The sequence below is a fragment of the Silurus meridionalis genome, chromosome 16 (genome assembly GCF_014805685.1).
Source record: "Silurus meridionalis isolate SWU-2019-XX chromosome 16, ASM1480568v1, whole genome shotgun sequence".
Taxonomy (NCBI): Eukaryota; Metazoa; Chordata; class Actinopteri; order Siluriformes; family Siluridae; genus Silurus; species Silurus meridionalis.
Genome location: NC_060899.1, coordinates 12,745,704 through 12,766,588, shown reverse-complemented (window position 1 = coordinate 12,766,588; position 20,885 = coordinate 12,745,704). Strand labels below are relative to the sequence as shown.

The following is a 20,885-nucleotide window of genomic DNA, read 5'->3' as shown; positions in this document are numbered from 1 at the left end:
CCAGGAAGAGGGACCAGGATGGAAATGTGTTGACTAGTGAGGAGACTATGTTAAGAAGATGGAGGTTTTTGGAGTGTGCTGGTAACGATTTTTAAGAATAAGGGAGACCTGCAGTAACTACAGGGGAATAAAATTGCAATCTTTGCTTTGAGAATGTTGATGAAGTATAGAGGACTTCAGAAGGGTAGAAGGAGTTGCATTGTGTGTTTGCGGATGATATTGTGATTTGTGGTGAGAGAAGGGATTTAGAGAAGTAAAGAAAAGAGTGCAGGCAGGCAGGGTGGAGTGGGTGGAGAAGAGTGATAGCAGGAGTGATTTGTAATAGAATTCACTCTGCAGGACTGTGGTGAGACCTGAGATGTTGTATGGTTTAGAGACAGTGGCTTCGAGTAAAAGACAGGAGGTGGAGCTGGAGGTAGCAGAGCTGAAGATGTTGAGGTTTTCGTTGGGAGTGACGATGATGGACAGGATTAGAAATTAGTTTATTAGAGGGACAGCGCATTTAGGACGTTATGGAGACAAGGTGAGGGAGGCGAGATTAAGTTGGTTTGGACATGCGCAGAGGAGGGACGTAGGGTATATCAGTAGGAGAATGCTGAGGATGGAGCCACCAGGAAGGAGGAAAAGAGGAAGACCAAGGAAGAGGTTTATGGATGTGGTTAAGAAAGACATGCAGGTAGTTGGTTTGAAAGAGGCAGATGTAGAGGAAAGGGGGTATGGAGACGGATGATCCGCTTTGACGCCCCCTAATGGGAAAAGCCGAAAGAAGAAGAAGAAGAAGAAGAATAGCCTGTGCTGGATAAGTGCTGTTTTGTAAGATGGTGTATAAGTGTGGAAGCAATTCTGAAAGCAATTTTGATAAACTAGGACTGTTTCGATAATATTATCAGACCCCATGCTTTTATGCTGCATCATATTACTTTTTGACCTTCTTAAGTCCAGAGATTTTGTTTAAAGGTAGTCGTCAAGATGCGCTTGAGACCCCCTGTCTCAGATGTTTTTACATAAATAGCCTGATTTTTCAACTTTTCAAGTTGACAGCTGTGAGTGTCTCAGTGCGGAACTCCTGCCTTCCTTTTGTATTCGGAAATGTCCATGCGCTGTGCAGCACTGAGGGGTTTAGTATCAGCGAGGTGGATGTACGACTCGAGCAGTCTGATGATCGCAGAATAAGCTGGACGATCCTTAAAATTCCACATGCGGCAGTATTTCACGAGGTCGAACCTATAGGAGAAATGACAAACACTTTTAGATCGGTTTCAGGTTCTCTTGCTTTCTGGTGCTTTTGCTGTTAGATGAAGATTAGGAATCAAAGTAGGGATTTGAAAATGACACATAATGTGAGGTTACACCAAAGATATGACTCACAGTGCAGCGCCGCAGCTTGGAGGCCTTTTTAGCTTGTAATTGGCCAGCGCTTGGAGAAATGTCTTCGATGGTTCCAGTTCTGGAAATGGAGGCTCGCCTTGTAGAAGAAACATAAAAACATTTACTATTTATGGTCTTTTTATGTTACCCGTGAATTATGGTTTATGGATGGTTTGCATGTTTTTCCATCCTGTTGTGTCATTTTCATTTTGTAATGAAACACTATATATACTAAAGTTTTAGGAGTTTATCCGGCATTTGTGATCTTCTTTTTATGTAGGACGTCTTTGGACATGGTAGAATTAGATTTTCCCTTTACTCAAACTTGGAGACCCAAACCTGTTCCAGCATGATAATACACCTGTGCACAAAGCAAAGATATGAGGATATGCTTTGCATGGGTTGAAGTGGAAGATCTCCTGCTATAGAGCTCTGACCTCAACCCTACTGAACACCTTTGGGCTGAATGTGAACACTGACTGCACCCCAGGCCTCCTCACCTCAACTAAAATTGGAAAATTGTAGGACAGTACTTACACATGAAATAGCAGTGGTGGGCCGTGCATTTGGTACCTGGGCCTTCAGTGGGGAGGTACCCGACTTAATCCACCTCTTAATACCACCACTATCACGTCGCAATTATAGAAACCATCAATACAATACAAAAACACAATATAACAACGCGTGGCATTACAGAGAGAGAGGCATTTCACATATGGAGGGTGAATACCATTTTACTAAAGCAAGCTCCAAACCTCTACACTACAACCGCAACTGTGCCACCTACATCATCTGGAGCAGTTCAGAATCAATATTTGTCTAATATCATGACAAAAACATACAAATGTAAATAAAATACAACCGACTCTCCAGAGATGCAGACTCATAATTTGCACCACTCCTCGGAGGCTGTAAGTCAGTGGTACTGCTCATATTCACTGGTCTGGAAGTGGAGAACAAACCCTTTCCCGGGCTGAGACACACTAGCTAGCTTCGGGGTTGGTCGACCTCCTCACAATGTCTAGCTTTTCTTTAAAATTCATTTTTAAGTATGTCCGTGACCAAATCAATTACTCTTTCTCCGTAGGAATAAAAAAGTCTAACTCAGATGTAGTCATGTGTGCAGAGCTACACACGTGTTTTGCTAGTCAAACTTGGCTGGAACAGTTTCCCTCTGACCAACCAATCAGAGGACAGAAAAATGCTGACTCTATTCTGAGCCAGCTAGCTGCCCTGTGACGCGAATATGAAATCTGATTGGTTAAAGAGACTCATTTCTTATAGAGACTAATGTAAAAAAGCCAGCACTACTGATTCTGAAGGGGATGGGCAGATTAGATTGACATGGCAGCACATAGAAATGATTGGACAAAAAATCTAACATCTACATACACGTACTGGAAGCAGTGCAGCCAAGAGGAACGCTACGAAATGGAGAGAATAAACTGTTGGGAATAAATTGATACAATTTCATGGAACAAATATTAGAATTTATGTTGTAAATGTAGGTCAGTGCTACTGATAGTGTTTAGGACGATAGAGAAGGCCTGGCTGGCCCTGACTGCCCACCACTGTGAAATAGTGATAAAAATACAGATCAACAGCATCATCCACTTCACACCTCTGTCTTTTCACCTGCAGTAAGAATCATCAGTGTATTGCTGCGTAAGAGGTCTTCTAGGTTTGGATGCTGCTGCTGCTGATTATGATAACGATGATGACGATAACAATGATGTGAAGCGCAGGGGCATTAGGGACATTTTGACCAGGCTGTATATGACTACAGACTGAATTTAACTGTGTAAGGAATTCACACTCAGCTAGCAGAGTTTTTATTAATTATATCGTTCCTTACCATAACCTTTCTCAGGTTAACAGTTAAGACAAATGTCATTGTGGTCAAATATGTTCTATCATTTTTAACGTTCAATAGACCAATTTTATTGTTCCATTTTTGGTGTTTTTTCTCAGACCTCCCCTATAATCCAAATACACTATATGGTTAAAAGCAAGTTTACAGCTGACCATCATAGCCATTTCTAAACCACCCTCAAAAAGCTGAGAGCATTGGTAGATCAACTGTATGGAATGTCTTTGCTGTGGAATTACACAATTCCCTTCATTGCAACTAAGAGGCTCAAATTCGTTCCAGCATCATTCCTCCTGTGCACAAAACTCGCTCCGTTAAATCATAATGTGTCATATCGAAATGAAAGAACTTTAGGGTCCCACACTCAAGTCTTGACCTCAACCCCACTGAACACCTTTTGGATGAACTCGAACATCGACTGCACCAGAGGCTTCCTCATCTTACATCGGTACCTGAGCTCATTCATGTGTGGTTTATTCGATGAGCACAAATTTCCACAAGAACCAGAAGAATCGAGGTTTTATAACAGAAAAGAGGCACCAAATCTAGAATATGATGTTTAAAAAGGATGGTTTGGTGATGGTGATGATGATGGCCTTACCTAAAGTTATCAACTCATACAGGAGGACTCCAAAAGACCACCTAAGACATTGAATTAAAAAGTGTTATATAGATTTATATACCAAAAAAAACCCTGTAGGTGCTCTGATATACAGTGGCGACCCCTAAAGGGAGAAGCCGAAAGAATAAGATACATACATACTGTGTATATATATACTGTATATATATAAAATGGGAAAGCACGCTCACACATCACTCCTGGATGTAACAGGAAGTCCGAGGATTCGTTCTGGTGCCTGCCACTTCAGAGGCACCCCGGCTGCCCCTTCCTTCCCCACCGTCTCCGTCTGCCTCGACTCAAAAGCCGAGGCCAATCCGGAAACTTTCACCAGAAACCCAGAGTCAATCATCATGCTGTGAGCGGCGACGTTCCCGTGCACGAGCCTGTGTTCCGACAGCAGGTAGTCCTGAAGTAAGACAACCACTGTGTCCTACACTGAACATCACATTCTATAGTAATTGGATCTGTTGACTCCGTCTCAGAACACTTACCAAACCGGCTGCCACTTGTTTGGCCACTAAATATACATTCCTCTCTGAAAAGGGCTGTTCTTCAAGGCACGTCCCAGGTCTTTCCTGTGTATTGCAAATCATTTTTTTTTAATTTTCAACAAAAGAAAAAAAAAAAACCCCATACTCTTATTCCCTGCTTGAGATTCTGACCTCTCGAAGGCTCCATAAGAAATAAAGCAGATTCCCAGGGGTGCTCGTCTCGAAGACCAAGTAGACGGGAAAGCGTCGAGTCTGGCAGTACAGCATTCGTACCAGATTGTCGTGTTGGCAAACGGATGAGTAGAACAGGGCCAAGTCCGCAAACACTTTTGCCTCGGGACTGTTTGAACTTCCTAAAAAGGACGCATGAATGTCAAAGCAGTGTTCGCTCTCACATCAGGAGATCTCTAAACTATTGCGACCATTGAATATCACTTACTGTGTGCTACATTTAATATGTCATATATCCTCTGTATTACCTTCATATAATTAAGCGGGAACGTGGTAGCTTAGTGGTTAAGGCACTTGGCCTTCAAACTCTGAAGGTCATGAGTTAAAATCCCAGCCACACCAAGCTGCAGGTTCTGGGACCAATCAGGAAGACCCTTAACCCCATAGCTGCTGAAGTGTGTGAGTGAAATAAATGTACGTCGCTCTGGATGAGGGACGTCTGCCAAATGTCCCGAATGTAAATGTATGTTGGAGGCACACAATTGCGTAGGATGTAAATGGGCTTTTCTGCTCACCACAGTTGTAAAGTGTGTGTGTGTGTGTGTGTGTGTGTGTGTGTGTGTGTGTGTGTGTGTGTGTGTGTGTGTGTGTGTGTGTGAAAATCCCAGGAGTACAGCATCTTCTGGAGCACTTGAACCATATAACCTTGCTACAAACCATAATATTCTCCATTATGGTTTCTGATGTGAGCTTTATCTTGGTTCTAAGAACCCAGCAGTAGGAGCTTGACGGTGCTGGGATTTGAATCACAACCTTCTTGATCAAAAGTTCAACATCTTGTCCTCTTAGCTACCACTTCCTTTTCTTCATTCCACACGCCCCTCCGTACCTTTGAACATTTTAATGATCACAGCAGTGGCGGCTCCGTCTCGTTTTAACTGGGCCTTGCAAGTCGCCCCGTATCGGCCATTTTTTAGGAACTCCACCCCCTCCAGCGTGCAGTGGGCAGGCATTTCCCATGACCTCAGAGCATCTTGTCCAGGCAAAAGACCTGCAGGTAGAGAAAAGCGATACTGATGAACTGAATTGATGATCTCTGGGTATCTTATACACTAAAAGCCAACACCAGTGACAAGTTTACTTACCATTTCGATCAAAAGATTCTGCCGAGGACCTCAGAACCACTGATTTCTTTTTCTTTAGGAAGCTCCATATTATCCGAGATATGATGGTGAGTGTGCTGAGAGCCAAGAGACTGGGAATGATAATGACTGCTAACTGGCCTGCACATACCACACACACACACACAAAAACCAAAACCAAAGATCTTGCTAATGGATGTTGTTCACATAAAAATACTCGTTTGTTGTGAGCACGTTCTTCCAAAGAGGACCTTTACACACATAAAAAAAAAAAATCCAGTAAAATCAAGGACATTTCATTCTGCTTTTAATTACATTTTTTATTTATCAGTATTCATTTTGCCATCAGTTTAACAAGCAAAAAAACACACAAAAAAGCTTCTCTTCTGGTTCTATTTCTCTTTTTATTCCTGAACTTTTCACTCACACATCAAATCATGAAAATGATTAAAATTGCATTTCAATAAAAACTCATTTTTTAAGTAGTTATTATTTATTCATGTTTTTTTCTATTGTTTTATTCAGGTTTTTTATTGAATGGGATTTAAAATGTGAAATAGAATAAAAAAAAAAAAAAAACGATAGTTCAATAATAACTTGGTAATAAATTATAATATACCGTAATCCCTCGCCCAGGATATGCGAAAATCCGTGAAGTGGCAACCTAATTTGTATACAGTACAGTATACAGAATACCTGTATATCTCTAGGCTTTATAAACCTTTTCTCTGCTCTTAAACACTCAATATTCTAAAATATCAATAATTCTAACATAAAAATATTCTATATGGGTACTCACCAGTGAAGATACAACTTGAATGATGATGATGATGATGAATTAAGTGTGCAGTACTAATGATGATGAAGGTGATAACGATGAAATGAACGTACTGCATACCCAAGAAGAGCATTCCAGCTTCTAAAAGCTTTATTTTTTAGGCTAGAAAATGCTTATTTTACTGCAAAAATAATTAAAATCACTCTAAACAATACAGCGAAAAATCCCCCCAAAAAATTCTGTGTAAAAACCTGCATAACAGTGAGTCCTAAAGCTGAACCGCGATGTGGCGAGGGATTACTGTATATATAAAATATTGAGAAATAAGAATAAAACGGATTTTCTTCAGCATAACTTTGACTTTGTTGTGAAATTTGTGGCCATAAAACGTTACTATTTATTCTTCCAATTAACTCTGATATAAAAAAAATCATTTCTTTCTTTGATTTCTTGACAAAAAATGTCCTGTGTAATGTAGTGACCACAGTTACCACATTCAAGGCTGGAGACGTTGCACGTAACCTCCATTGGTGGTTTATCTCAAGCTTCTCTTTTGACTGAGATGATCAACAAAAACACAAACAGCTTTAAGGCATTGCATATTAAAACCAGAAACATACACCGTTTGGACAAATGTTTTTGGACACCTGACTCCACATTTAGTCCCTTTTTAACATTATAGTAACCTCCAATCTTCTGGGAAGATGTTTCACTAGATTTTGGAGTGTGCTTGTGGAGATTTGTGCTTGTTCAGACAGCGTAAGAAGGTGAGGAGGCCTGGAGGACCAGTCAGCGTTCCAATTCGTCTAAAAAGGCATTTGATAGGGTTTCGAGCTCTATAGCAGGAGATCTTCCACTCAAGTTTATTTCTTTAGACATTTTCACAACAGATATTGTCTCAAAGCAGCTTTAGAGAATTTAAGGACTGAAGTGAACGATGTGTGTTTATCCCTAATGAGCAGCCATGGCAACTGTTGCAAGGAAAACCTCCCTTAGATGTTATGAGGAAGAAACCTTGAGAGGAACCAGACTCAAAAGGGGAACCCATCCTCAACACTGGAGTGTAAGAACTAACATGAGAACCGGAATGTAAGTATGAGTAAAAGTCCTTTCTACAGTCTTCTACAGTTTGACGTTGTGGAACCAGAAGCTACTGAACAACTCAAAAAATCATCGTAGATCCAACACCAGCTTCTCCATGCCAGAGCCCTTCAATATTCAAAGATTTCCAATGTTCAAACTCTACATGAAGTGGGATCCAAATGGCGCTGGTACGTCTCTAGATGGTTCACGATGTTCGGGGGGTCGGCATCTACTTCTTTAAAGTTCCATAATCTTCATGAGGTGGAACACGACCGGAGCTGGAACAGGTTCAGGTCTCCTAGTTCAAGTGAAGAAAAAAGTAATGTTCTATATAATTGTGTGCCTCAAATCTATTGAGCTGAAACCACATATGGCTGAAAAGTGTCCCAAAACGTCTGTCCATACAGTGTATATACTGAATATATGAACACTGAGTAGTTAAAGTAGTTTTAGTATGAGACTAAACCTACTCTACAGAATATCTGTCCGAACTCGACAATGCGAGGGTCCTACCTTTGCTCTTGTCCTTGTCCTTGAATAAAAAGACGTGCTCCATTTTCAGAAGTCGAACAAACGTCCAAAATGAACAAACCTCCCTGCCCGAGCGGAGAGCGAGATTTGATTTGACATTGAGAGCAGTGACCATGAAGGGGTACAATTTTTTTTCTTTTTTTAGCTCTGTTAATAATTACCTAAAAAACACTACAGCAGCAGGAATGATGGAGTTGATCCAAATCACAGAAATTTGCTCATTTCGGTTTAAAATTGCAGGAACGGTGACGATGATCGCGTCATCAAATAGAAGGGGGGAAGAAAATCTTCGGCTCCCGGGTAACCGGGGGTCACTTTTCACTGTAAGTAGTACAGATCTAAGCGGTTAGTGAATCTCTGAAGAATCATTTTATTGTATACTACTACTATTACATTACAGGTCAGAATTACAATCCTGACCAAGAAAAGTGTTCAAAAAGAAGAAATACTGATAAAATAACTAATTCTAACGTATGTAAGATAACAATTAGTAAAACTATTAAAAACAAATGTTTGTTCAAGTGTCACATACAGCATTTTATATGGGATATGGGGAAGTGGTAGTTAAATATCTGGTTTACTGATCAGAATGTTGGGCATTTTAAGCCACAGTATCACCAAGCTCCACTTTTGGGCCCCTGAGAAAGGCCCTTAACCCTAAGTGTACCAGGGATGCTGTATCGTGGCTCCCCTGCGCTCTGACCCCAGCTTTCTAACATCACTGGAATGAGCGAAGATAGATTTTCACTGTGCTGTTATGTACACGTGACAAATAAACGCTTTCTTTCTTTCTTTCTTTCTTTCTTTCTTTCTTTCTTTCTTTCTTTCTTTCTTTCTTATTCAAGTGGCATCACATTATACGTGTAGTATGCAGTAGGGACGCTAGGGGGAGCTGCTGCTACACTTGAAGTTAATTGATGTTTATAAGCAGCACTATTTATTAATCAAGTTTACTCATAAATAATTATAAAAAAATTATAAAATTATAAAATTATAAAAAAGAGTTTTATTGCAGAGAAGGGAAAGTTCAACACAGATCACAGTCTCAGCGACTGGAGCTGAACTTCTGGTACTAGTAGATATTAAAGGTCATGGTAATCACAGGTATAATAATGGTAATAAAACTAGGAAATAATACAAATGATGTAATCGATTGCACAATCTTATTGCTGTTTTTAAGATTCCAAAAATGAAAGAAAAACATCCTGGGTTCTGTTTATAATAACTGGAAGTAGTTTTCATGCATTTACATTTAGTAAATAAATGTATTTTAATTATTTTTACACAATAATGTCTTTAATTTCACATTTCCATAAAGTCAGTATTTCCAAAATAAAAAAGACCACTCCTATCTATGAAACTATAAGCGTGCGATTCACGTGGAATATAGTAACACGTGAATCACACGCACATTAAAGAGTTAACGCGCTTGTTCACATGCTTTATTGTTCGCCGTAATGAGAAATCCCGCCCATTTGGTCTCCTCCTCTCACGCTATTGGCTGCGTTGCGCGTCAGTCTTTCTGTTGCTCCCACCCCCACTCGGACCCAGAGCGGAGAACCGAGCGCGAGCGGTACAAGTTTCTCGTGCGCTTGTTTTGCGTTTACGCGCGTGCGGTTCGGAAGTCGGAGGCGTGAGGGACGTGAGAAAGAGACGTGACGACGTGAGGGAGAGAAACAGTGGTGTTTAACGAGGGATTTCAGCGAAGTAGGAGAAGGAGAAGAAGAAGGAGGAAGGAGGAAGGAGGGAGGGCTGGCGGTAAAGCCGGTCAGGCGGCTATTTCTCCAAACGCGTTTCTCAGGAGCAGGTATGTCCCTGTGCGGCCCGGGAGCTCTCGCGCTCAGCGCTCGGAACCAGCCGCGCTACATTCACGTAACAAAAACAGAGCATTTCTAATAACTGGGACTTTTCCAGGAATTTTCTTTTCATTTTTCCTTCACTTGTATCCGACGGCGGCAAACTTTTTTTTTCTTCTCCCTTCTGTCAAAGCAATGGGAGTCGGGAGCTCGAGCGCCGCACCGTGCGCGTGCTGACCCCGCTCGAGCACATCCTGGAGGAGGACCGAGGCGGAGGGAGAGAGCGCGCGCGGGACGAGGCATCACCCCCCCTCCCTGTACTTAAGCACGAGGAGCAAACGAGCGAGCAAAGAGCATGTCTAAGACTCTGAAGAAGAAGAAGCACTGGGCGAACAAGGTGCAGGAGTGCGCGGTGTCGTGGGGCGGCGGAGAGTTGAGCGCCGTGCTGGAGATCGGCGGCGGCGCCGAGCGCGGGGAGTTCCCATACGTGGGCCACGGCGGGTCCTCCGCGTCTTCCACGGCGGCGCTGCTGCGGTGGCACGCGGGCCGAACGCCGAGTCCCGGCGACGTGCTGCTCGAGGTGAACGGCACGCCCGTGAGCGGCCTCACGCACCGGGACACGCTCGCCGTCATCCGTCACTTCCGCGAGCCCGTGCGACTAAAGACCGTCAAACCGGGTGAGTGATTTTGTGCGTACTTGTATTTATGCATGCATGCGGCTGCGCGCGCGCGCGCGCTCTCTCTCACTCGCACCCGCGCCTCCTCCACTCATACAAGTGAGTGCGGGATTTTGACTCGACTCTCATTTACCAAGGCCCATTACATACATCTGCACCGGGAGATCTTCTCCGCGCGCCGAGTTGATGAAGAGTTTGCAAGCTCCGTTTCCTTCGAGATGATTGCTATCATTACAAACATGTCAGGGAGCAAAAGGCCATGGTTGCTCTTTAAGCTGTCACCAGAAAGCTTAGGGTTGCCTGATCAGCCCTCAAAATCTCACCTCCTTCTGATACTTTGAGATGATCAGTTTTCAACCATGAATGGACCTCCAGGGGCAATGTCCGGGGATCATCCACTACAGGGAGAGAGCTAGAGTGTGGGGTCTTGCCACCATGAGTGAGTGAGTTTAGATTGTTGAATGGAGATGCCCAATTTGCAAAAAATGCTCTGGAAAGTGCAGCTGAGGTTCATACCTGTAGGATCTCAGGTATGTGTATCAGTGTGTGCATGCATGTGGTGTTTGAGTTCCATCCCAGCAGCGTGCATGTTGTGTGTGGGTCAGTAGGACCATGAGGTCAGACACCTTGTGTGGGTGTGTGTGTGTGTGTGTGTGTGTGTGTGTGTGTGTGTGTGTGTGTGTGTGAGTGCCTGGAATTATGCAGATTATGTTTCCTATTGGTTTGAAGTTTCATGCACAAACCCTGTACGCTTGTGGAGATGCCTGCTTGCTTTCTGCAGTTGTTATACAACACACACTATCCCTCTTCTCAAAATGCCCCATCCATGAAGCCTTTCAGGCCGGTAGGAGCATCACAGCCTGTCTTCACGATGCACTTCAAACACTCTTAGTGCTATCAAGTACCAGCCACTGGAGTGCCATCAGAGCACACGGCTTCAGCGATCGAAATGCAGCTCGTGTGCGATTCACTAAAAAACACCTCAATCGAGACGTCTGTTATTTCAAATGAAATTCAGAGAGATGTTTCAGAGCTTCTTGTTCCTGTAGTCTAATGTTCTGGACACCAAGACAGAAAATAGTCTGGCATCTAGAACATATTTCTTGTGTTTGTTGAAAAAATGGCCCAAAAAGAGTTTCGGAGCTTTTTTGTAAAGGTTTTTGAGCGTGATTGAAAGCGCACTGTGGATGGAGTTTGGTCAGGATTTGAAGGTTATGTGAGTCAGATCAGAGGAGCGCTGTTCTGTTTCAGTGCCATGGCCAGAGATGGCAAAAGTATACAAGTCCTACACCCATGTAGAAGTGCAGATACTCAAGAAGGTAAAAGATGATGAAGCACAAGAACTGTGAAGCATAAAGACGGGCAGGGATTAGAACATGACGAGGTGGAGCGGAGTTTGGTTCTGGAGGTTAGAAGCACTGACACTGGAGACAACTTCATAAAAGGTTTGGGGAAAATTGTTATGGGGGGTTGAAGTTATTTTATTGAGCTACTGTAGAAATAAGTGATGGAATTAACGCATTGATAAAAGCACCACTTTCAAAGCCGTTGTTGCAGAAAATGGATCAACACCATCTGACCAATCCGATTTGACAATTCAACAGCACCATGGTCTGATTTCTAGTTCAAATCCAGTGTTGTGTTTGTGTTTAACCACAAGCCATCGGATGAATTGGTGTCTTTGTTTTTTAGTTCTCGGTTTATTCATTTTCAGCGACGGTTAGAAATCGACCTTGACAACACCGGGTCACTTTAACACCCGATGTTCTGTGTGATAGCAAGTAAATCATATACAGTATCTACTACAAACTGTGTGAAACTGACTCGCAATTCGGTAGAAGTGTTGAAACGTCAAAACAAAACCGTCTCCTCGTCATCTCGAGTTCTGCAGGAATCCACCAACGGGGGTCATCACGTGACCTTTTTGAATATTTTATCGTCCTTTCATGTTGTTTAGAGAAACGAGTTGTTAATGCGTTCCCGTGCATGCCGCGGCTTTGAAATGGTCGAATATCTGGCATCCGTTTGTTTTACGACGTGCAGGATTGTTGCCCCCTGGTTCAGTCCGTCTCCGAACAGGCTCAGATTTCACCTGGCTTCGGCGCATACACGTGAAATTCTGTGCGTTCCTTTTCCCGTTGCCGCGTATCATCTTTAATTCACACCTCCTTAATCTTTGATGAGTCTTTCGCATCAGTTAGAAGAGTTTAGAAGGAAAGATCTGGGGTTGCTGCAGGACCTTGTCGTCGTAAACCCGAGCTCGGGTGCAATACGAGCCGTCACCCCAGATCCCGTGGTCCATCTGATCCCAACACCAGGTTCTTTCCTGAAGAAACTGAGGCTCTGAAATAAAAATTTTAAACCTCATGATCTAAGGGGTAAAATAGGAATTTTTCCTGGTTTTAATAGAAAACGAACATAATGTTACATAACGCTACATAAATACGAACCAAGAGGAACAACCATGTGTACGATCTTACACTTTTACAAAGGGGTTAATGTGTTGGGCCATGTTTACATCTGTGACAAAAGACGTTAGTTAGTTGTTGACACGTTTTTCGAAGAAACAAAAATCGAAACTTACGATCCTCGATACACATCTCGTGTTAGAACATAAAACATTTAAATAAATATTCCTGACTAACTTTGGATTTTCTTCCTCTGTGAACCTTTTACTCTTTATTTATTTACTTATTTTTTCCGAAGCGATACGCAATCTGACAATTAAATCCTAAGATGAAATATCTTGTTAGAACCTGAAACACATCCAACAATCTCCACATCAATCAGGGTGTTAATTAGTATTAACACAGATCTTCGGTTTTCAGCTCATCTCATGCTTTTCTCCCCCCTCAGGACACATTGTAATTTATTTGCTGTAACATCTTACTTTCTTGCACGACTTGCAAAACGGTGGCTGTCTAAAGTTTGAAAACAGCAAGTTTTTTTTTATCGTTCTTGTAACCTTTTTGGATCTAACAGAACATATGTAAGAGCAGGAGAGAAGATGTTAGCAGAATGCCTCACCCCACCCCCCCGCAGTCAAACATGGAGGTTGAAGCTGAATGGCTTGGGGTTTTTTTTTTGGAGCAGGGAAGGTTTCAGACTTTTTCCCGGTGAAAGAAAAACAACCAACATGGCAACCATTCCATACTTCAACTCCATGCAGTTACTGTATATCTGGGCTGTGGCTCATTAGAACCAACTTTACCATACGACAAGACAATAAAGCGTACATCCAATCTGCCGGTTGCCAAGAAGCTTTTATTCGTGCAAAGGGAGGATTTTTCAATAAAAATAAAGTGAAACATCTGGACATTTATATATTCGATTGGTCGGAGTAAATCTTCATACCACCGAATGACCGAGTTGACCACGTGTCTCTGAGATTCACGTGCAATCTGAGACACTGTATAGACATTTTCCAACCAAAACCCAAACCAAATTCAATTAACCAAAAATGTGAAAAGTTTCTTTAAGACCCCAGTGCCCCAGGCTAACAAGCTTCCTCCTTTTATTATTGTCGTTTTTAGGTTCTCTGATGTTTTTATTGCTCTTGTTATTAACGTATCCCCTCTCCGCCCTCCCCCGAACCAATTCACATCTCTTGCCTTCTGTGCTTGTCCTTGCTGCTCGTGTCACTCGGGATTTTTTTTTCCCTCCTTTTTCCTGCTTACACACGTGACTAATTTCTAGACGTACCTTTCAACAAGTTATTAAGATCAATGGACGTCATTCCGCGTCTGGTTTATGGGTTACAAGACGTAGAGCGCCGGGAGCAGCGTTTCAAGGATCAAAATCACTTCTCTTCCCATCCAGGCAGGTCTCCTGTGGCGAGCCGGCCTATTAGCGATGCTGTTTCAGCGTTCAAATTTATTAGCGGGGTTAGCAAGTAAACATTTGTCCTCAAAGTTGACATGTTCGAAGCAGGAAAAATAGGCTACATTTTGGCGTCAAAAGGGGGACCAACACAGTATTTGGACTTCTGATCATCATAGCCGTATTTGCTTGTTGATTATGAAGATCCCTTTTAAGATTGTCTTCCTTTAAAGTTCTAATAAAGTCCACTCTTCTGGGAAGGCATTTTGGAGAGGACCTATGAGGAGAGCGTTAACAAGGTCAGGGACTGATGTTGGGGTTCAGTCTGTGTTCCAGTTTATCCTAAAAGTGTTCACTGGGGTTCGAATCAAACCCTGGGCAAACCACAGGGGCATCATAGTGCACCATATTTGTGTGTTTATACCTTGTAGACAGTCTGTGAAAAGCCTATAATCATAAATGCGTTTATGACTCATGCCTCTTCAGCATTGCGGATGATGGTGACAAAGAGCAGTCATTGCTGGTAGTTAAGCAAAACCACCTATGTATATCAGTCAAGTTCCAGGTGAGCATGTCTTGTCCATCATCTCGTTCCTGCACTTGTTCCTCCGGTCGCCACTTCTCTTGTGGGCTCGATTCCAGATTCCAACTCTGAGAACAAAGAAAGTGCGGATTGAGGATTATTACTGAAATCGGTTGAGTCGCAGCAGCAGTGATGTCATGGCTAAAGAGATTGTAGTGTTGTGGTGTTCCTATGGTGATACCTTTTGTAGGTTTTATCTCACAGCACCAGCAGCATTGTGTTTTTTTTTTTTTCATCAACAGGCAGCAATATGTTGTTCTCCCCACCACTGTTATCTTCTTAAGCAGATTAGCCGACTTGGGTAGCTCTCTTTGGAGCCGATCTGATTGTTAGTCCAAGTGCAAGAAATATATCAGTCATGTAGATAGGTAAAGCCTTTTTTTATTTTTATTAAAGTCGTTTTTGAATCAGGGTCATGGTGGATGTGGAGTCTAGGCTGGGAATACACTCTTAACTGGGAATTATGCATGCATTCATTCAAACATAAGGGTAATTCAGAGTAGCTGGTCCACCTTGGTCCATCTTTCTGGGAAGCGGGAGGAAATCAGCAGAGCCATGCAGACCTGGGACTGTCATGTGACACTTCACATGGCCGAAAGTGACCAAATTACTGTTCTTCTTTACCACTACTGATTCACTTCGAGACAAACGTTATAATTAGGTTTATGGAATGTTTATGCTTCGACTATGGATCACGAAATATTTTCCAAACTGAAGGGTTTCATTTGATAGGTTTTGTGTTATTAAGCATTACTCCAGAGCCTCCGATCGTTCAGTTAATTTCCTCCTGGTTTGCTCGAGTTGTTCGACAGCTTCAGACTGTTTATATTTGCTGTTGCGGTTTACGGAGCAGACGGGGGTTTATTCGAGCTTCGCGGCTCACAGGAGACGGCTTTAATGTGGCTTCCTTTAAGACTGAGCGGTTTATTGGTGTTCTGTCGCTGCCAGCTGCTTTAAAAAAAAGATTTTTGTAATACGACTTTTCAAACCGCACCGTTAGTCTAATTAACAGTGGACCGCAGGCCGCCGACGCCGTAGTCATCATCTATAATCCGGAAATATTATGTAGGCACTGATCTTAACATTAATATGGAATTGAATCCAGCCCACAACGAAGTTCCCCTCGTAAACAAGCTCCAGTGAGTTTTACAGGGACGAGGCGATAGGATGCGCCAGTCAACTTTCTCACCGTTCCTGCGTTTTTATTATCAATGCTACCACAGCGAAATAAAGCTGCTTTACGTGCGTGTTTCGCTCCGGCTGCTGCGGAGTAAAGCTAATTTTACACCCAGCTGGAGTAGTTCTGCACGATCTGCACAAATAAAAACGAAAGCAGTGTTCTGTGATGTTTGTGATGTCAAGACATTTTTTATTTTATTTTATAATATTTGAAAAATGACTGGATGTGGCTTTTATTTAATATGATAAATGCATTAAAAAATATATAAAAAAGTAATTGTTCCCTTAAAAATTGCTTATTTGTATCAATATTTTAATATGATTGATTAATTAATTATTTTATTTAATTTTTAAGCAAATTTAAAAGCAAATTTAGTTTTTTATGTATTTTTTTGGTGTAATATATTAATATAGCAATCAGTTTATTTATTTATTTATTTATTTATTTATTGATAATGTTGTACTGAAAATTTAGTATATTCGAAAATTGTTCTTTGAGAATCGTAATATATTTTTGTTATATTCACCCAACCCCTATTTTTTTGTATTGAGTTTTGTTTCAGGAATTCATGTCAAGTCCAGTTTATATTCGCAAAAAATCGAACCTGCTCCCGGAATCAGAAGACGTGTTAGAACCGCTAGTAAGGGATACAGTAGCCGGGTTCAGAGGTCACTCGTAAAACCCACACAGCCCTCCTTTAGACGCTTCTTTGTGTTGCGTTGCAAAATCTTGACAACAATTGATGGTCATCTTTGGTTTCTAAAATAGACCAGGGTCCTTTTCCTTCTAAAGGGAATCACCGAGAATCACTTTTCCTCAATATTCAGTTTGGCTTATGCTTTATTCTGTCCATGTCCAATTACCGCTTCACGTCCCAACCATTTCTACGTCTTCCTCTGTGTTTACTCCAAACAAGTCCCTCCCTCAGTCACCACTCGTTCTTCTTTATTCTTAAACGCCGCGATTTCAATCCTCTCCTCATACATCAGCGCCAAATTCATGACCTTTTGCTGTACTGCAGTATGTTCGTTTGATTACTTTTTAATTTTTTTTCTTTTGCTAAAAACAAAAACCCGCCGCTTGTCATGTTACTGAAAAACTTATAAAGCGTTAAACAAGCAAGATTTTGACAAAAGTCTGTAATGATAAAAGAAAAAAAAACGAGGACGAGGATCTGTTTATATATATATATATATATATATATATATATATATATATATATATATATATATATATATATATATATATATATATTTAATAATAATAATAATAATAATAATAATATTATATTATATTATATATTTATTTCACTTTACAATATGTGCCTCTTAAAAGACGGCCACACTCCAGTTCCTGGAATTGATTATCCGTCAGACGACTAAAGCCCGGTTCCTGGTATTTACGACCCCGAGATACAGCACGCGTGGCCTGAATAAACAAAACAGAATAAAGGTCATTAGATTGAGCACAGCTGAAACACTTTAAAGCGGCCAAAGGAAGACGAACGCCAGCCAGCGCGATAACCCGCTATCTTCCCGCGAACACCACATGCACGTTTAAGCACACGTCTCAAAATGTTCCCTAACAGCCAGTCCTGCTATTTACCGCCCGATAAGCAGTCGTTTTATGGCGTAATGCAAGCAGCGTGTAAAGGAGAGGATTTTTTTGCTGCAAAGATGGATTTATTTTTGTACATCTTGAGTGGAAGTCAAAGGTTACATTGCTGAGAAATTACGTTCGGCCACAATTATGTAGTTTCTTTGGGATTTGGCCATATTTTGTTATCGCATTGTCCATTGATGTCGTCGCTAACAATACCACAGTAACTGTTTTTAGTTAGTAAACGGAAGTTTACTATTAAGGGCCACAGTCACGCTGCGATCTTGGAATTGGAATTCAGTTCGACCAATCAGATTCACAGACCGGGAAAAACTCTCAGATTTAAGATCGATATTGTGACATTAATTTAATGAGCAGTCTGGATTCGTTTCTGCTTGATGTAAGCCCCGCCCTCCCGTCTCGGAAACCTTCGCTTCGGCACCAGGCCCGAATGTGAACATACGAACGCGATTCCTATTGACCCCAATAAGGAAACACGAAGTGCAGACGGGTTTCCGAACATGAATCCGGATTTCATAAGAATCTCAATCGCCGCATTCATGTAATTATCTTTAATAGAAACACCGCTCCGTATAAGACGTGGGAACATCTACGTGCGACGTGCTCCTCTGTGTACGCGCCGCACGCGCCCATGAATAAGAATAAGGAATTAGAGCAGGAAGCAGGGCTTGATCTCCTCCTCCAGTGGCCTTTTTTAAAATGAGTGGTAATCACGTCACCGCGCTCCCGAAACGCTGCACGTGCTCCTGTAATTATTCACGCGGCCGCAGATGTTGCACGCTGCTCCACGCTGCTCCACGCTGCTTCACGCTGCTCCACTCTGCTGGATCACAGGTGCTTGGCACGTTTTTTTTTTTCCCGACACGCCTTTTTAATCTGACTTCCCTCAGTCATTTGGAGCAGCGAATCCGTGTTCGGAAACCAGCTGAGAGCCAAACATACCTTGTGATGTTCTAAATAAATTCACCCCCATTGTTAAGAACACGGTGATCAGAACACGTGTCCTGTCTCCGATCCTTGTTCTTGGCCGACGTGACCCGAACTCGACGTGGTAGTTTTTTTTTTTTTCTTTCTTTTTTTTTTCAATCCACCGGACGATGTTTTTCTGCTCAGCCCAGTTGTAAAAAGTGGTTGCTTCAGAACGGTCACCCTTTCAAACATCTCAAGCAACTCTGATCCGACCACAGTGCTGACACTCACACAATGTTTTTTGTTTTGCGCACCAACAGTTGAGCATCTCCTTTTTGAAAGGAGACGGTTGAGACTGAACACCTCAACACCCCTGAACCGTAATTAATGCACATTCACATGCACTTGAGTCCGAGGTTTCTTCTCAGGGAGTGTTTTCCTTACCAGCTCCCTCTTTATTAGAGCTTTATCTCTGTAAAGGTGCATTAAGACTCTTTTTTTTTTTTTTTTTTGGTTAAAAGCGCAATACAAATGGAAAAAAAAAAAAAAAAAGAATTTTCGAGCGTCTAAGTCAATGGGAATCTTGCATACCTCATCTAATCAAACGCCATATTTACTCTCTATTCTCTCACGTGATTGGCTGGATGGATATTTGCCTGAATAGGGGTAAAGGTGTTCCTGTTAGACAAACCAAAAAAAAAGTTGTCAGTGTATGTTGCTTAAAATGTAGGAGGAAGAAATGCTTTTTAACACTTTCTGATATTTTTCCCACGTCGTCCATAATGGACCAAAAAACGCTTTGAAATCATTTTGGAAATGGATTTTACCATCGTTTTTTACACCCATATTTATGACTGTTTAGTACCGTACCCATAGACCGGCACTGATTCCGACAGGAGTCGAGCTCCTGCTCAAATAAAGACAACATATTCTGTAGGAGCAAAAGTTTGTGGACACCTAACTGTGTGTTTTAGGCATCTCGTTCCACATTTAGTCCCTTTTTACTGGATCCCAATAGGGTTGAGAGCTCTGTAATAATAATAATAATAATTTGTTACATTTATATAGCGCTTTTCTGCAGCACTCAAAGCGCTTTACATATGAAAGGGGGATTCTCCTCAACCACCACCAATGTGCAGCATCCACCTGGATGATGCGACGGCAGCCATATTGCGCCAGAACGCCCACCACACACCAGCATATTAGTGGAGAGGAGAGTGATATAGCCAATTAATATGAGGGGATGATTAGTAGGCCAGCGGGCAAGTTTTTTGGCCAGGATGCCGGGGCACACCCCTACTCGTTTTCGAAAGACATCCTGGGATTTTTTAATGACCACAGAGAGTCAGGACCTCGGTTTAACGTCTCATCCGAAGGACGGTGCTTTTTTTATTTATTTATTTTTTTTTACAGTATAGTGTCCCAGTCACTATACTGGGGTGTTAGGACCCACACAGACCACAGGGTGAGCACCCCCTGCTGGTCTCACTAACACCTCTACCAGCAGCAACCTGGTTTTTCCCAGGTGGTCTCCCATCCAAGTACTGGCCAGGCTCAACCCTGCTTAGCTTCAGTGGGCAAGCTGTCTTGGGCTACAGGGTGATATGGCTGCTGGCTGTAGCAGGCCACGCCTGGAAAAATGTCAAAACACATCTGAAGACTTCCTATACAATTGTGTGCCTTCAAGAAGTCCAGTATACCAGTATACATGTCTATATATTTTATGGATATGTGCAACAACACGCCCATGACCTCCATTCCATCCCATCATCTCTTATGCAAGAATGTGCCAGAATAGAGATTTTTACTTCTGCCCCCTGGATGTGAGGAAACTCATGCGCTTGGCAGACCTCAGAATCAATTAGTTAGTTATCACCGGTGGTGGTGAAAGATCTTCAGTCCCAGCAGGATTCTGAACATAACTATCACAGTGGTACATTTGGTTCTCGCTTGTTGCAGTGGGTTACAGGATTTGAAACCTACACAACAGCTTTGTGTCAGAGGCGCTCCCTCCCCAGACTCGTGCCCTCTTGGGATCCAAACAGCCATGTATACTTTTTGTGTGTGTGTGTGTGTGTGTGTGTGTGTTGCGTAGTAACCTAGGAGGCACAGGTGGAAACACTCTGCGTTTGTGTACACACCAGATGCGCCCTCATCATCTCATGGCTTCTGAAGAGGGTGACTTGATACTCGCCTCCATATTGTTTTCATAGTTTTTTATTATTTGTTTGGGTTTTTGGAGCCG

The 20,885-nt window shown here is 42.2% G+C and overlaps 2 protein-coding genes across 4 annotated transcripts in view; one reads left to right on the top strand and one right to left on the bottom strand.

Annotated features, from left to right (window-relative positions):
- Window positions 1-452: 452 nt before the first annotated feature.
- Window positions 453-8,129, bottom strand: si:ch73-206d17.1 (tyrosine-protein kinase STYK1). The gene is made up of 10 exons (XM_046869245.1): window positions 8,039-8,129; window positions 6,934-6,999; window positions 5,668-5,805; window positions 5,412-5,573; window positions 4,523-4,704; window positions 4,352-4,435; window positions 4,049-4,266; window positions 3,840-3,880; window positions 1,369-1,465; window positions 453-1,224 (listed from the first exon to the last, which is right to left on the bottom strand). The coding sequence occupies exons 2-10, from the start codon at window positions 6,968-6,970 to the stop codon at window positions 1,053-1,055; spliced, it is 1,131 nt and encodes a 376-aa protein (XP_046725201.1). The 5' UTR covers window positions 6,971-6,999; window positions 8,039-8,129; the 3' UTR covers window positions 453-1,052.
- A 1,027-nt stretch (window positions 8,130-9,156) lies between these two features.
- magi3a (membrane associated guanylate kinase, WW and PDZ domain containing 3a) overlaps window positions 9,157-20,885 on the top strand; it is a 129,997-nt gene continuing 118,268 nt past the window's right edge. For 2 of the 3 annotated variants that reach the window (XM_046869209.1, XM_046869207.1), the window contains exon 1: window positions 9,157-10,529. In XM_046869209.1, coding sequence (XP_046725165.1) covers window positions 10,208-10,529 — 322 coding nt within the window. In that variant the 5' untranslated portion in view covers window positions 9,157-10,207. The remainder of the gene's footprint in view (window positions 10,530-20,885) is intronic. The other variant, XM_046869206.1, reaches the window with a different exon arrangement.

What these genes read in the sequence shown, in the direction of transcription:
- si:ch73-206d17.1 (XM_046869245.1), bottom strand. Translation starts at nt 6,970, where the DNA reads ATGGAGGTTACGTGCAACGTCTCCAGCCTTGAATGTG. An exon ending in CGTCTCCAGCCTTGAATGTG is followed by an intron (nt 5,806 to 6,933) that starts GTAACTGTGGTC and finishes TGGTATGTGCAG; the next exon opens with GCCAGTTAGCAGTCATTATC. An exon ending in AGAATCTTTTGATCGAAATG is followed by an intron (nt 5,574 to 5,667) that starts GTAAGTAAACTT and finishes CTCTACCTGCAG; the next exon opens with GTCTTTTGCCTGGACAAGAT.